The sequence below is a fragment of the Nannobrachium achirus genome (genome assembly GCF_963921795.1).
Source record: "Nannobrachium achirus genome assembly, chromosome: 8".
Lineage (NCBI taxonomy): Eukaryota > Metazoa > Chordata > Actinopteri > Myctophiformes > Myctophidae > Nannobrachium > Nannobrachium achirus.
In genome coordinates, this window is record NC_137817.1 from 47,898,968 (window position 1) to 47,914,690 (window position 15,723).

Consider the following 15,723-nt stretch of genomic DNA (forward strand, 5'->3'; position numbering starts at 1 on the left):
ACAAATGGAACCGAATGAACCCTGAGGGGTCCATTTGGTTCCATTTGTACACTGTCAGAGTTCAGGAGAAACCTTGAAATGTAATAGTTAAGTTTGACAACCATTGGTGTAGTCGTGTATCTTGTACACCAGAGTGCAGATATCGACAGCAGATGGCGCCCGCACCGCCGTATAGAGAAACAAAGAAGAAGCTTCGGCTGTGGTAGCGGACTCCTGCCACCAGGGGGCTGTCGATACAATCCTGATGCAATCTGATCTTTTTACCAGTAGACCCGCGCAGCTCGTGTGTTGAGGAGGTAGGAGGAGAAGGCCTTTATCTTTATTTATTTTTAGCACAATTCCGTGTCGTTTAGCCGTGCACACTGAGCAACAAACATACACATATTAAATATTAGCAGCGCCTGCACGATTCAAAGGAAGCTACGCAACGGAAAAACCGCGCCTTCTGCACGTTCGGGTGTCCGTTAGCATTATTAGCAGCTTAGCTAACTCGTCGACGGAACGTTCAACGTCGCATGCGTCCAGGTTTGATATTTCATTCATTCAAACTGTCGTTTTCTCCATCTCAAACTGTTATTAATGCAGAAATGCGTGTTTTGTGCACAAGTTTAGTGGACCAAATGTTCGCTAAACGGCGCATTAATAATAATGTGGCTGCCGCCTACCGGTGTTGTAAGCCTGGTTTTAAGCTAGCCTAGCCCGCGTATGCTAAGTGGCATCAACAAACAGAATGACGCCATCGGCTCGGCGGGTTGTGTTGTGAGTGTTGTGCTATGGTGTTGTGCAGTGGTGGGAAAAAGTACTCACTCGTTTTATTGAAGTAAAAGTATCAATACTGCAATATGGAAATACTCTGTTACAAGTCCGGAATTCTAAAAATGTATTTGTAAAGTAAAAAAAATACCTAAAATGACATGTACTTGGTCACTTTACACCACATTAACTTTTTGAGGCACGTGTCCTTTGGACAAGTACATTTCCCATTCACTTGTCCGGGCACAAAAGTCACATCTCCGGATAAAAATTAGACATTTCACAGTGATTTCTTTGTTAAATGCATGCATAGGACTAGGAGTCATACATTAAAATAGAATGAATAACAAAAGGACTGCTAACGAACCTCCTTGCTCCCCCCACCCTCCACTCCATTGTATGGGCTATAGTCTGCATTACAGCAGCACAAAGCTGCTAGGGGCATCACCGACAAATTGAAACCATGCGCCACTTGTCCAATGGACATGTACATTTTTAATGAACTTGTCCGGAAGGATTTATTACTTGTCCTGGACAATAGGACAAGCTTTAATGTCAAGCCCTGACTGGTGTTTTGTTTTTAACGTGCATTGTGTGTGTTTTGTTTTGTTTTCCAAGGGTAAAAGGACATCCAGTCAGACAGACACCATGAGTGTAGACGTAAAGAAGCTCAAAGTGAACGAGCTCAAGGAGGAGCTCCAGCGCCGCGGCCTGGACACCAAGGGCCTGAAGGCGGACCTGGTGGAGCGGCTCAAAGTGGCCCTGGAGTCCGAGACCGGAGCTCCGGACAACCTGGACAAGGAGGAGGAGGCCGACGATCAGTTCTCTGCCGGAGAGGGACCTCCAGATGACGAGGAGGAGGAAGAGGTAGGGATGGGACGATACGCGATATTATTGTTTATCGTGATAAAAAACAGTCACGATAATCGTATCGTGGAGATTTAATTTATCGTGACATCGTCCTCCGTCATGCACTGGGATCAATTCACCTTTTATTTGCTGAGCTGCATAACCGGTACCACTTAAACCCTCTATAATTGGTAAAAGGTACTTATAATACACGTACTTGATACACTCTTTTTTTTCACTCTCTATCAATGTCTTTGCCAAAAAATTGCTGATCTACAAGCTCTCAACGCGCGTTGAGAGCTTGTAGATCTGCTATTTTTGGCAAATGTTCCGCCACCAGGATGATGGATTTTGATTATCGTGATAATATCGTAAATCGTGATTTCTTTTGTCACAATAATCGTGATATGAAGTTTTTATATCGTCCCATCCCTGGGTAGAGGTGGGCGATATGGTAATAAATATCGTTGAGACAATACAATGTCTCAGCGATATGCCTTCTCAGAGATTCGCATATACTGTGATAGAATGAGGGAGCCTTATAAAAAATCCTGTTGAATTGTTAATGCAGAGATTCATTGCAGAATTCAATTTAATCCTGCATTTTGGTCTAAATCAGTAGTTCTCAAACTTTCAAATGTCAAGGACCCCCCTTAACTCTGACGGTGGTGGTCTGTTACTCCTTTTAGTTTTTGTTACCTTGTAGTAGTTGTACTGTTAAGTAACTTGAAAAATAACCATAAAAAAAAAAACATGAAAAAGAATCGTGATAAGATTGTGTATCGTGATACAGCTTCGAAAAATATTGTGATATTGTATTTTTCCTTTTCGCCCACCCCAAGGAGGAGGACATGGGTGATGATGATGACGACGATGAGCTCTCCAGAGACGGCCCTCCGGTTCAGTTTTCCAGGGACAGACCTCCAGACATTGGAGGTGTTGTTGATGACGACGACGATGATGATGAGGAGGAGCTCTCCAGAGACGTCCCTCCGGTTCAGTTGTCCCGGGCCGGACCGCCAGACATACAGGAGATCATCGATGATGATGATGAGGAGGAGGAGTTATCCCGGGACGTGCCGAGTGAAGAAGATGAGGACGGCAAAGGCAAGTGGTTTTATGACTCTTTAAACTCATATGAAGATTTTATTTTATTTTATTGAATACTTTCCTAACAGTTCGCTTAGGAAAAGTACAGGACAGTATAGTTCAACTATAAGGTCTACTAATAGGATTTAAACTCAAGAAAGCACTATGTTTACATCGGGGTCCTTTGTACTCAATTCAATGAGAGAACTCATGCAAACATGATGTTCATTATTTACCCACATCCTGAAAGTGTTTTTTTTTTGTTTGTGAAACATTGTACATTTACAGTGTAAATCTAGGCTACTTTAAGCCCAGTAGTCTACAGTGGTTTATAATGCCATGTGAAGAATGTATTGCATATTGCCATATATACTATCTTGCTATTGGTGGCTGTTCATTCCTCCGGTCTTTGACTAATTGCCCATATCGGGGTTTTTGGGCCAACTGCCAACATATTTGTCATGAACTTTCTGGCGCTGCCCTCTGGTAGATATATTTTTGAACTTGAGAGAATTTATCTTTGCACTGACTGTCTTCATAAGCTCCCAAAATTGTATTGAATAAAGTTTTGGGAGCTTATGAAGGTGTGCAGTTCTCGTGTATTAGTATTTAACCAAATGTGATTGTGGGCACCTGTTGCGTCTATGCACAATCTATGAAGGTCAATGTGAAGGTTTGCATGAATTCCAAAACAACAACAACAAAGTTGTCCAGGCGTTAAATGTCTTCTTTTCAACTGCAGACGAAGCCGTCGAGGACGTCGAAAGAGTTGTGATCCAAGACCAGGAGGAGGAGGAGGACAAAGATTCGGGGGGAGATTTCGAGGCGGAGCAAGCAGAGGACGAGAGCGAGCCCGCTCCACAGATCCGCAGCATGCCCGACTTCACAGCGGACGTGGATGCCAGCCGGGACGACATGAAGCCCAGCGAGGACAGCAGGGATGACCTGTTGCCCGGCGACGACAGCATGGACGCCGTTATTCCCGGTAACGACAGCCGTGACGTCGCGATGCCCGATGACGACAGCGAGGATGCCGTCGTAATACCTGTCAAGTCCAAACCTCTGGAAGAACCAGAGGTCAAGCCGGAGGTTAAACAAGGTGACGTGACGTTGCACGGTTTTACAGTCCTGGGAATCCAGGTGTAAAGTCTACTAAAATCTAGAGACCAGTTGTCTACATCCCCTCCAGGTCCGGACAGTTGCATTGCTGGTTTACCACTGTATGAATGTAAAACGGTTTAAGACGGAAGGTATTTTTTGACCATTTTACATGCCTCGACATAATGATCTTATTACTACGGTAAAATTGTATCATACATGACCACATGACTGACTACTATGATTCTTTTCAATGAGACACCCAGCTTGCCCTCATGGTTATTTAGGTTGTCCTGAGACTGTGAGGTAGGGGTTCAATCCCTGGCCGAGTCATATCAAAGTGACGAATGGCACAATGCCTCACTGCTTGGCAATACATTTTGGATTGCGGCTTGGCATTCAAGGGTCGGATTGGGGCTAAGTCTCTGTGACATACTAGCATCATGTCCAGGGGTTGTACTTGCATATCAGGCGTCCTCACACTAAGGAAGCAGGAAATGGGCTTCCGACCTGTGGGCCATATGGCGCAGGAACTGTTCCCAAGGCTCTACTTACTTGATAAACCACGAATAGCATTAGTTATTTTGTCTTGGAACTTTCACAGATTGTCTGAACATCACAGCGCTGGTCTGTGGCCACTTCCATGTTTGCCCTTCCAGTATGTTTTGCTTTGAAAACATTACTACGGCAACTGTGACCATAAATGCCAAGAATGTTGTTTTGATGGCATGTTCTTTAAACAGATAGATGCTAGGTTTGCCTATTATCCTAGTTAGTTTTCTTTGCACTCTTATTTACATGACCAATTACCCTGTCGTTTGTTGATTGGTCTTCATGTCATTTAATGCCAATCTTGCACTTAATTAGCTCGGGATAAGGGCGTCTGCTAGATGTGTAAATAAATTACATATTAGAACTTTTGGTGACTTTTGGTGCCAAAGGTCTTATAGTTGCACTTGTTGACCAGTCAACTGAATTCTCATGCCAATAAAGCTAATAAAGAATTAAATTATCAACATTGTAACTAATATGTAATCACTGTCGTTCAAACAGAGATTAAAAAGGAGAAAGATGAGGAGAGCTCCACTGCAGAGACACCACAGGCAGAGCCTCAGCCTCCAGTGGCCAGTGAGTCGAAGCCACAGGCGGACCACCAGCCAGCTGACAGTGAAGTCAAGACAGAAGGCGAGAAACCCCAGAGCCGCAAGAGACCCCATGACGAAGCCAACAGGGGCTACGGGTACTATGAGCACCGGGAAGAGAAAAGGTATAGTTTACAGACAAAACCTGTTTGCTGGTTGTGTGTGCGACTGTACGTGGTGTGCTTTGATAAAGTTATTAGGTTTGTTGGAAGTGTAATTCATTTGTATTTTGCAGGTCCCGTACGCCACAGCCTCCTGCTGAGGACGAGGAAGAGAACATTGATAATACTCTGGTTACGATTGATACATGTAAGTATGGGGTTGCCATTTGACCCCTTGATTTAATTTCTAAAATAAATAAATACTGCTGTTTTTGTATTGTCTTATTTTAATTATCGTTATCAACACCGGACCCACTGAAATGACAATACATTTGAATCATCTGTTTTTGCAGACAACTGTGACCTGCACTTCAAGGTGTCCAGAGATCGCTACACTGGTTATCCCCTGACCATCGAGGGCTTTGCCTACCTGTGGGCTGGAGCCCGCGCCACTCACGGTGTCTTCAGTGGCCGTGTCTGTTATGAGCTGAAGGTTAGTTGTTTGCCCGATTAATTAAGGCCCAAATGTCAGTGTGTCAAAACGGATTAAATATTGATCTATAGACATTTTTACATAATTACACAAACGGTGTGCTTGCATGTATTTATGTTCTTGTCCCAGGATGTAGTGTTTATGTTAACGGCTCGCAAATGGGTTGAACCACCAGGGTTCATTAAGCCTGATAAAACCCTTTCCCTGTTTCCTTCCTAAGATCAATGAGGAAATCCCTGTAAAACATCTGCCCAGCAGTGAGGCTGATCCCCACGTTGTTCGCATTGGATGGTCCCTGAACAGCTGCAGCATTCAGCTCGGTGAGAAGAGTAGTCATAGTGACTAATATGAACATTTAACCACCGTCAAAGTTTTCAGCAATGGCAGATTTACAAGCTTACAACACATTGTAACATGTTGTGAGCTTGTAGATCGGCTAGACATTAACCAAACTAAAATAAATGCGGGGAGTCGGGCAGTGTGTTTGTTTTGAACAGAAGGAATGAATATTGTGGTGCTGTATTTCAGGCGAGGAGCCCTTCTCCTTTGGCTACGGAGGGACGGGAAAGAAATCCTCTGACTGCAAGTTTTTTGATTATGGAGAGAAGTTTGGTGAAAATGACGTCATTGGTTGTTACATTGTAAGTAGTTGTGGTATTATAGTTTGTTTGTATTTTGTATATACTTTATTTTGTAGGCCAAAATGGATTTTCAGGGTTTACTTTTATTTCTGTATTTCTTTTTATTATTTGTCCAATTTCAGAAATGCTTACTCTGACATTACTTTCAAACAAAGTTGGGGGTTGTAAGTGTACTGTACACATACCATACAAATGGAGCTTGGGTTATTCATTGTCACCAGGATCTTTATGGATCACATGTCAATATGCTATGTCTCCATGTTTTTGTTTTTGCTATACTTCCACTTTGAATTCAACGATGCACCCTTTACTGAGATCAGATGTGAATAATTGAAGAGAGTGCTACTTTGCTGCATTGCGATCACACTTTGAAAATGGCACTGCTGAAAAGATATAGTATCTTTTATAGTTTCTTTGAAATTATAGACAATATATATTATTGTATATCCAGCAGTAGATGTATAATCATTGTTTCCAGCCATAACCTCCCAACTTTCCCCTTTGTTTTTGTTGACTAACTTTAGGACTTTGACAAAGATGATGGAGATGTGGAGATGTCTTACTCTAAGAACGGAGAGACGCTGGGCTCGGCGTTCACATGCAGCAAGGAGTCGCTGTCGGGCCGCGCCCTCTTCCCCCACGTCCTGGTGAAGAACTGTGCCATCGAGTTCAACTTCGGCCAGAGGCCGCAGCCATTCTTCCCGGTGCCGGAGGGATACACCTTCATCCACGACGTCAGCCTGGAGAACAAGATCCGAGGCACCGAGGGACCCAGCGTCAAGTCTGATTGCGAGGTAGGACCACGCCACAGCGTGGATGTGGGGATCCCACGGTCTGATTATTTTCTTAAAAGATGATTCTATCGAGTTTCGAGAGGGAAGAAATAAATACATTAATGGCAATGCATTGTGAGCATATAGATCAGCTATACGCTATTTTTGAAGATTTGTATCACCTAGATTCTAGGTGATACAAATCTTCTAGGTCCTAGAATGGGCGCTCGAGCCTTGCTTAAGCTATGCTGCTAGGCTAGCAGTTTTCATGGGAAGTTCACAGACGGTGCACAGTAGCCAAATCTGAATCTCACATTTCTACCTCATATCTTAGTGACAATAAGATTGAGCTTACAGTCAAGTTTAGTTTCGCTATGTATTTAGATTGGTAAAAGTTGTCTGGCGCACAGCCATATAAATGTGACTGGAGTGGCTGAGTAAACAGCCACTCCAGTGATCGGCTCTGCCTTGTTCCTAACCGCAACACTGTCCTGCCAATCACTAACGCACACCCTCTCGTGTAATCTTGCTTAATTGTATTATATTTGGTGTTTGGAAAACTATACCAAAATGACGGGGCTGCAGAGCATTTTTTTAAGTTGTTTATGCAAAAACTATTGGTAGTTGTCGAATCAGTGTGTTCCTATTGGTTTCACTCACACGATGTAGATCTGGCGTCATTTAAATGAATATGTATGAAGTAGTTTGGGTAATTTCTTTCAGATTTTGATGATGGTGGGCCTGCCTGCTTGTGGGAAGACAACTTGGGCCATAAAACATGCTGAGACCCACCCTGACAAGAAATACAACATCTTGGGAACCAACGCGATCATGGACAAGATGAAGGTCATGCTCAATGCCATTTTCATAGAGTGCTTTTCCTTTGCATAGAGCCGAATCAGCTCAGCTTGAGACTAGCTTGACGTCACATGCAACCTTCTGCCTAGGAGAGTGCTAAACAATTAACTAATCACTAATGCTACCAGGGAACTGTCTATTTATCCTGTACAGTCTCACAGGAACTGTTCTGGTAACATTTTAGGATAGAAATAGGCCATGATAGTGCTCATTGTGAATTCAATTCACATTTATGTCTAGTTTGAAAGCTTAACAGCACATTTGGTATCCCCAGGTGATGGCAAAAATACCTGGTACTTTTTTGTTAATTGAAAACACATGGTTGAGTTGAGCAATGGAGAAGTGAATAAATTCAGTTGAAGCTTAATGGTTTAGTAGTTAAAATAATGTAAAGGATGCACATGCTACTTACTGGCTTTCTTTTATTTCTGAAAAACAGTTTATAGGCCAATGCAATGCTTTTATTGTAGCCTAGGATGGTCATTTGAAAAAAATTAAATTGGCGTTTGAATAATCGAATACCAGTATTCATTATTAATAGTGGTAGAATAGTCGACTTTGATTTTGGTCAGTGATGCACATCCCTAGGCTGAGCGTAAAGTGACCCCCAGGCCTGTGCTGCTGGACCCCTACAGGTGATGGGCCTCCGCCGGCAGCGGAACTACGCGGGCCGCTGGGACATTCTGATCCAGCAGGCCACCCAGTGTCTCAACAGGCTCATCGAGATCGCCGCCCGGAAAAAAAGGAACTACATCCTGGACCAGGTACTGCCAACACGCACTCTGCTCTCATTACACCGTTGATGTGCTCTGACATGCTCAACCAACCCTTTCTAATGGTCTATTTATTTATCTTTCAGGGATGTATGAATTTTGTATTGCTATGCTAAGCCTTGATCAGCCTCTTGTCACTTGCTTGTTATGTATTGTAAAAAAGAAAAATGGCTCTCATTTAAGTGACAGAATACTCCACGTTGTCATCCCTCAGTATATATTTTGTACTTTTCCTATCTTGTCATGATCCAGTATTGTTTTGTCTTGTGAATTTTCAACAATGTACAAAGTAAACCATGACTATGTAAAGATGTTGAGAAACAAGTAAGCTCTACCTGGTGAGTAAGAAAAACACCTTCTGTTGCTATGGTAATTTTAAGAGAGACAGTCAATAGCTTCCTTTTTGTTTTACTTATCAGTTAGATATACTTGGAACTGTTGAGTGTTTAAAAAAAATGTGACCCCGAAGGTAAGTGAAGACTAACCCATTTTCAGCTTTTCAGCACCGTGTGTTCAGCAAAAAATTGCCAACTAAAGGTAGGTGGGTCTCTCCCTGGGCGTGTCCAAGGACAACGTGAGTATCAGCAGGTAGGTCTTACTTGTCTGTCTGTCTGTCTTATGAGGTCAAGAAAGATGCGTATGAAGACCAGGTGAGTCCAGGTATGTGTGGGCACTACCAGCAGGTTAGACCTCAAGGACAGGGCAGGGAAGGAGCAGTTCTGACTTTAGGATGTTGTTATTATCAAGATTATAACGCCATTCAAAGTAATGATGTTTATTGCTATTCAGCCAGAGGACCGTCAGAAATGAGGACAATGAGGTGCAGTCATTGATCTAAATATTACTAGAATGCTGCTAAAACTTGGACCTAATATTTTTTGACAGACTAGAACACAGGATGTTAAGTTGAGTGAAGGAATAACATCTATTACGTAACAACGCACCTATTGTTATAAAACACATTTTTTGTTTCAATATGCATTTTCCTACTTTCTCCTTGACTTGTCAATAAACAACTAAACGAGTTAGTTCCAACGACTGAACGAATGAAAAGGTTGACAGAATGACAGCTTAGCTTAGATGTTGGAAGGGGTTGGGATGCAAGATGGACTCCGGAAGGGCAGCATTACAAGGTAAGCCTGTGGAGTGATGAGAGGCCATTAGTATAAAACTGAAGTAAATACAAACCCATAGACATGACAAACCAAGCCAAACCTCTCTCACTTCATTATTGCAGGGTTCCAGCCTTCTTCCCGGCGGAAAGCCGATTACGACAAGTAAAACGCTAACAAACAAGCTTCTACTTCTTTCTTGTCACCATTGCTAGACAAATGTATATGGATCAGCCCAGAGACGAAAAATGCGTCCTTTTGAAGGTTTTCAACGCAAGGCTATTGTAATTTGTCCCACGGACGAGGATTTTAAAGAGCGAACATTAAAGCAACAGGGTCAGCAGGGGAAGGATGTGCCCGATCATGCTGTTTTAGAAATGAAAGGTAGGAACGATGTGTAAAAAAAAAAAAAAAAAAAAAAAACACAACCAACAAACTTATTTTTTTCTTTCTGTTTTTATGTCTTAAATCAATCTTGGAAGATGAACCTACCCCGCCTTTCCCTTTTACCCAATCCCCTATCATAGTCTCATTTGGCTTTGGCCCGATTTTTCAGATTTGGACTTTATTTTATTTTTTATTTTTTAAACAGGCCACCTGAATTGAAATTATCCACCTTACTCTCCCGCCTCCCCCCTTATCTTCCACCCACCATACAACTTCTCCCCTCAATGCACTGCAAACTGAGACCTGGTCTGTGAGTTGGGGTGGCTGTGCACTTTCAGAATGAACATTTCCATGATTGGCTAACCCAGTATGTGACGTTCTAAACTTGTTCTTGGTTAACCTTTTAGTGCTATTAGTACACATTAACCTTTTAGTACACATTTTGGTACGTTTGGCTGAAGTTTTCAGAAGTTGTATTGAAACCTCAGGGGCCCTTGGTTTGCAGTGCTCTCCCTTCCTCCCTCCTCCAGTCTCCTAGTTGTTTTGTCCTTACACCTGTTCTGAAGTCTTCTCTACTGTGTTTGCTTGAACAAATGTTCCCTCCACGTTCCTTCTGGAGGTAATGTTTGTTCCATACCCTGCCAAACACATTGCCACCTGCTTTCATCTACTTGCCTTTTTTAGTTTTTCTTTCTCTGTTGTGTTCCGTTGCCTCTGCGTGGTATTAATTGTGTTACATTTTGTCTTCCGGTGGTGTGGCCGCTCTGGTCCTCACTACCTTCCCCCTCCCCGTCTCTCTCACCCCATCCCTTTCTCGTTGGGCGGGTGCGTGTCTTCTGTCCCGTTCCCGTGGTTACTCCCTGTTCTCCGTTACCAAGCCAACTTTACCCTCCCCAACGCTGGCGACTTCCTGGACGATGTGACGTTCGCCGAGGTGCAGCGTGAAGAGGCTGAGAAGCTTGTGAAGCAGTACAACGAGGAGGGACGCAAGGCCGGGCCGCCGCCCGACAAGCGCTTCGACAACAGGCCGGGCGGCTTCCGTGGGCGCGGTGGCAGCGGAGGTGGCGGTGGCGGCGGCAGCGGGGGCTTCCAGCGCTATGAAAGCCGCGATGGAAACCGCGGCGGCAGTGGCTACCAGAGCCGAGGAGGAAACGGAGGCGACGGATACAGAGGAGGTTTGAGACATGCTAATATTATTTGTTAGGGGTCACGATACATGGTTGATGATACGATACATGGACGATATTGGTTCAGTCATGGCGATATGGTACGATTCGATTCAATGATTTAAAATCGATATAAATGTAGTAACTATTTAGCAAAGAAATTAAATCTGTGGGAAATGTGTCAATAGTGCAGTTTTTTACGTGAAAAATGTATTATGAATATGATACATATAAAAATATAAATAACTAGACTCTCATTCTCTAGCAAATACACAGACATTATATTTCAACACATGGACAAACCCACACCTTGACATGAACACAGATTACACACATTTATCGATAGACCAAGAGTAGCTATATTGATGGAATAGAAAAGTAATTAGACTCTTTTTAATTTTTCTTCTTAAAATGGATAAATGCAAGGCACGTACCTGTACAGAAACCACAATTGTCACCTTTCATGATTCAAATAAAAAAAATGGCAAAAGTAGCAGATCTACAAGCTCAAAGCGTGCCGCGTTTCAAGCTGCTACTTCCGGCATTCATTTTAGAAAAAAAGTCAGAATATTGAGGTAGGTTTCTGCCCGACTGAGACGAATGTACAGGAGAAGCTGCATTCGAAGGTTTTATCACAATAGCAATGTTTTTACCGTGCCTTGTCTTTGTCAGGTTACAATCGCAACAATAACCAGAACCGGTGGAGTGGCGGCAGCGGTGGTGGCGGCGGCGGCGGCGGCAGCAGCAGCAGCAGCGGCGGCGGCGGCGGCTACCGCGACAGCGGTTCAAATGGACGAGGTGGAGGATACAACCGCAACCCACCACCTCCTGCTGCAAGCAGCTACAACCGCCCTTCCAACTACAGCAAGGGAGGAGGATACAGTCAGCAGCAGGTACGCAACAGTTAACATTACATGATGGTGCACCTGTTCTGCCACTCTCGTAGAATGTGAAAAAGAAAATGTGTGCGCAGTCGTCTGTGAGGAACCTCGGCCCATCTGACTCCAACATGTTGTGATCAAATTGCTCCATAGAGTAACGTGGGAAGTGTCGAGTGTAAACACGTCTTAGGCGTGTTTACAGTGTGTTAAAGAAGTAATTTGTGATCTTGTAAGACCTAGAATTTACTTGCAGAACTGGAATTGGGTGGATTTGGGTGTACATTCAAATCATCAATCAACATGGTGCCAGCTGGTTTTATTTATTTACAATTGTGGGCCAAGCATGTACTGAATTGAATTACTCATGTTGGGTCAAAGGCAACACTAGATGGCAGTCTTGTACACGTTGCTACTGTCTTGGAAGTAATTGTTAAAATGTCTAAAATGAGTCTGTTTTGCTGTCGTAGAACTGGAATTGGTTCATGATTCACATCACAGCCTTACTGTCAGGATGCTGTTATTGCAATTCCATAATGACAAAAAAAACCCTAGGCTACTATTAGATAGAGTCACATTGAAAAGTTGTCTTCTTTCTTCTTCCAGTCTTACAGCCAGCCGGGCTACAACCAAGGCTACAACCAGGGCAGCTACAACCAAGGATACTACGGCAACTACAGCCAGTATCCAGGCTACAGTCAGAGCTACAGCCAGACGCCCGCTGCTCCTGCCCAGACGTACAGCCAGCAGCCGCCTGCTGCCGCACAGACGCCAACACAGACCCAGCAGAGCTACAACCAGCAGTACCAGCAGGTACCTGGAAATGACGTAAAGTTTTTTTTATTTTTTACTCTACCAAATTTCTGTTGGCAAATGTTCCGCCCCCGGATGATGGATGTTGGGGATATTTAGATTAATATCGCGATAATATCATAAATCGCAATTTCTTTGGTCACAGTAATTGTGACATAAAGTTTTCAAATTGTCCCATCCCCAACAGTGGTGCAAACATTTTCAGGTCAAGGCCCCCGAAATGGATACGTATAGCCCACAGATCCCAACTGGGGAAAAGATTTTATTTTTCAAGTGATAACTTTCATACTACAGGGCTTCCACCACGTAAATCCTACTTATTTATTTTGTATGTCAAAAAGCCTTGCCTCGCGATGTGTTTTGAGTTTGGAGATGGGCTATTTTGCTACTTCACCTACCTGCTGGCGAGATGTGTCCAAGTAATTGAAAAGGATTGGGAAAGAAATTAACAGGGGATAAACCATTACTTAATGCTGCAATCCGGAAGTTATTAACAACATAATAACTAGTACATCTACAGTGGTTGGTGGTGGTCTCCTTAACTCTTACATTGAGACATTTGGACCCTGGTGTCAGGTTGGACACCTAGTGGTTGAGAAGTGCTACTGCGACAAACTCTGCAAGCGCAGTGGTCTCTGTGCACAACTGTAGCCACGGTTCTCTAGAAGTACCTTTTTCCTCATTAGCATATATGAACACGTATCAAGGTGTCTTATTTGTGTCTGTTCCAAATGTACAGAGCCTATATCTCCAAGAAGGTATTCCATCTTGATTAGCTTTGGGATCCATCTCTTAATGGCCTGATTTCTTAATAGTTCCCTTTACAACTCATATATATGGGGTTCCATTTCCAAATGGACCCTTACAGGTCTGTAACTCTTTGAGTTTACAAATGGAAATCAAAATTTGTATTTTTACAAATTTTCATTTGTAAACTCACCACTTATGGTGGTCCTTGCAATGTAAAATTCTGAACATTAACTGTATAGTAGACATTCAGTCCACATACCAGCTCTGACAGTGTGATAAAACCGGTTCCAGAAAAGGTTCCATGTCATGGAACCAATTCCAGGTTCCTCAATGTTGGATCCGATTCCTCCGGTTCCTGATCCCAACCCTAGTCTTGATGGAGGCTAGAAGTCTGCATAGGACATGAAACTTGTTGATTATAACTTTAATTGATTCAATGTCTTTCCCTTTTCCCCCTCTAGTATGCTCAGCAGTGGCAGCAATACTACCAGAACCAGAGCCAGTGGAACCAGTATTACAGCCAGTATGGCAACTACGGACAGGGACAGGGCAGCCAGGGATCGTCTGGCTCCCAGTAAAACGCCACTGTCCCCTGCTCCTTGGAGCCTCCGCCCAGCATCGTATCCTGAATTAACCCTCCAAACAGGATTTTAATATGTACAGTCACGCCTACCTTTTAACCACTTAAACCCTATATACTTCCTTAACCGGGGGTCCCCTTCTCTTGTTGGCCTATTATGACACGGCCAGAATGCGGGACGCTAGGGTTCAACTGGTTACAGGTCTTTGTAGCCCTCATTCCCTTCAACTCAAGTCAATTCACATTACAGTAAATGTACACATTAGGGCTGCAACGATATTGGTCAGAAGTATTAATAAAAACATACTACGACGATCATGTGTGTGGTTGCGGTAGGAATTGTGTTAACGTGCGTCTTATCTTATTTCTTTCTGTGTACTGAAAAACGTGTAACACATAACTAGAGGGGGCGTCTTCACGTTTTCCATTTGCTTAGTTTTAATACATTAGCGACGCTTTCAAATGTGCACAACGGCACCAGAATCTAATCCGCTTGGGGAAAACATTGCTTTGGCAACGGTAAGATTTTATTTTTGCAACTGATCGTGCAGCCCTAGTACGCATCACCTGTATAGTTTGTTGATCGCTCTTTTGTTTTCTTATTTTCTTTTAATTAACTGATGTCTTACTCTGAAGCCATGGCTGTGAGTTGGTAGAGTAATAGTAGATGTGTAATGAATGTTATTTCAGCTGTTTGCATTTTGAATGTGGTTTGTCTGTCTCAACCAGACTGCTGCATTTTCTACAGATAGAAGTAAGAACATAGTATGTTATATTCCTGAGATGCATATGGTACAGGTTTAAAAAGAAAAAGAAGCATTGGAGCAAGACAAGAATAGGCTGCGACTGAATCAGTTTGCTTGTTTGACGGCTTAACCAAGAACAAAAAAAGATGCATGCTTTTTTTTCATAGAAGCTTTCCCCATGCCTTCTCCTTTTTATTTTTAGTTACCACATTGCTTTTCTTTCTTCGTATTCACTCCCAATAGACGTTGACATGAAAGAATATTTTTTTTAATAGATGTTGATGTAGTATTTAATCGTCCATACAGTCCCTTGATTGAGCAGGATTTCGTAGTTGTGTGCAAAAGTTCTTTTTTTATGCTTTTTCTTTTTTTGTTCAAACATTTCTTTTATTTTGTTTTTTTGATTGGTGTTCCAATGAATCCCGAACATTTATATCCTGTTCTTCCCATCATTTTTTTTTTCTAACTGAACGTTGAGAACCTGATAAGAAAAGATATCACACACTGTCTGTGTCTTTATACAATAAAAAGCATTTGAATATTCCTGGAGACATCCATGAGAGTTGTTTGCTTTTTTTTTTTTTCCAGTCTTTATCAGTCACTTAGATGGATATTGACGTGACTTGAGGAGCCGCAGTTCCGCCACTTCAAATTGAGTGTAGCATACAGGGGCGTCACACCAAACTCTGGGCCCCCCATGAATGTTAACTATTGAAAAATA

The 15,723-nt window shown here is 42.8% G+C and overlaps 1 protein-coding gene across 3 annotated transcripts; it reads left to right on the forward strand.

The window, feature by feature from the left end:
- Positions 1–279: 279 nt before the first annotated feature.
- hnrnpul1 (heterogeneous nuclear ribonucleoprotein U-like 1) lies at positions 280–15,559 on the forward strand. 3 transcript variants are annotated; one of them, XM_080730843.1, is made up of 17 exons: positions 280–296; positions 1,372–1,620; positions 2,445–2,709; positions 3,434–3,790; positions 4,843–5,056; positions 5,167–5,240; positions 5,386–5,525; positions 5,746–5,845; positions 6,054–6,166; positions 6,691–6,960; positions 7,663–7,785; positions 8,433–8,561; positions 9,898–10,066; positions 10,948–11,244; positions 11,908–12,128; positions 12,720–12,941; positions 14,138–15,559. In XM_080730843.1, the coding sequence occupies exons 2-17, from the start codon at positions 1,402–1,404 to the stop codon at positions 14,252–14,254; spliced, it is 3,030 nt and encodes a 1,009-aa protein (XP_080586969.1). In that variant the 5' UTR covers positions 280–296; positions 1,372–1,401; the 3' UTR covers positions 14,255–15,559. The 3 variants fall into 3 exon arrangements, with proteins under 3 accessions (XP_080586969.1, XP_080586968.1, XP_080586970.1); XM_080730842.1 differs by lacking the exon at positions 280–296 and adding an exon at positions 309–525; XM_080730844.1 differs by lacking the exon at positions 280–296 and adding an exon at positions 309–525 and having other exon boundaries at positions 12,720–12,926.
- The last annotated feature ends 164 nt before the right edge of the window (positions 15,560–15,723 follow it).

What these genes read in the sequence shown, in the direction of transcription:
- hnrnpul1 (XM_080730843.1), top strand. Translation starts at nt 1,402, where the DNA reads ATGAGTGTAGACGTAAAGAAGCTCAAAGTGAACGAGCTCAAGGAGGAG. An exon ending in AGAAGATGAGGACGGCAAAG is followed by an intron (nt 2,710 to 3,433) that starts GCAAGTGGTTTT and finishes TTTCAACTGCAG; the next exon opens with ACGAAGCCGTCGAGGACGTC. An exon ending in TCTGGTTACGATTGATACAT is followed by an intron (nt 5,241 to 5,385) that starts GTAAGTATGGGG and finishes CTGTTTTTGCAG; the next exon opens with ACAACTGTGACCTGCACTTC.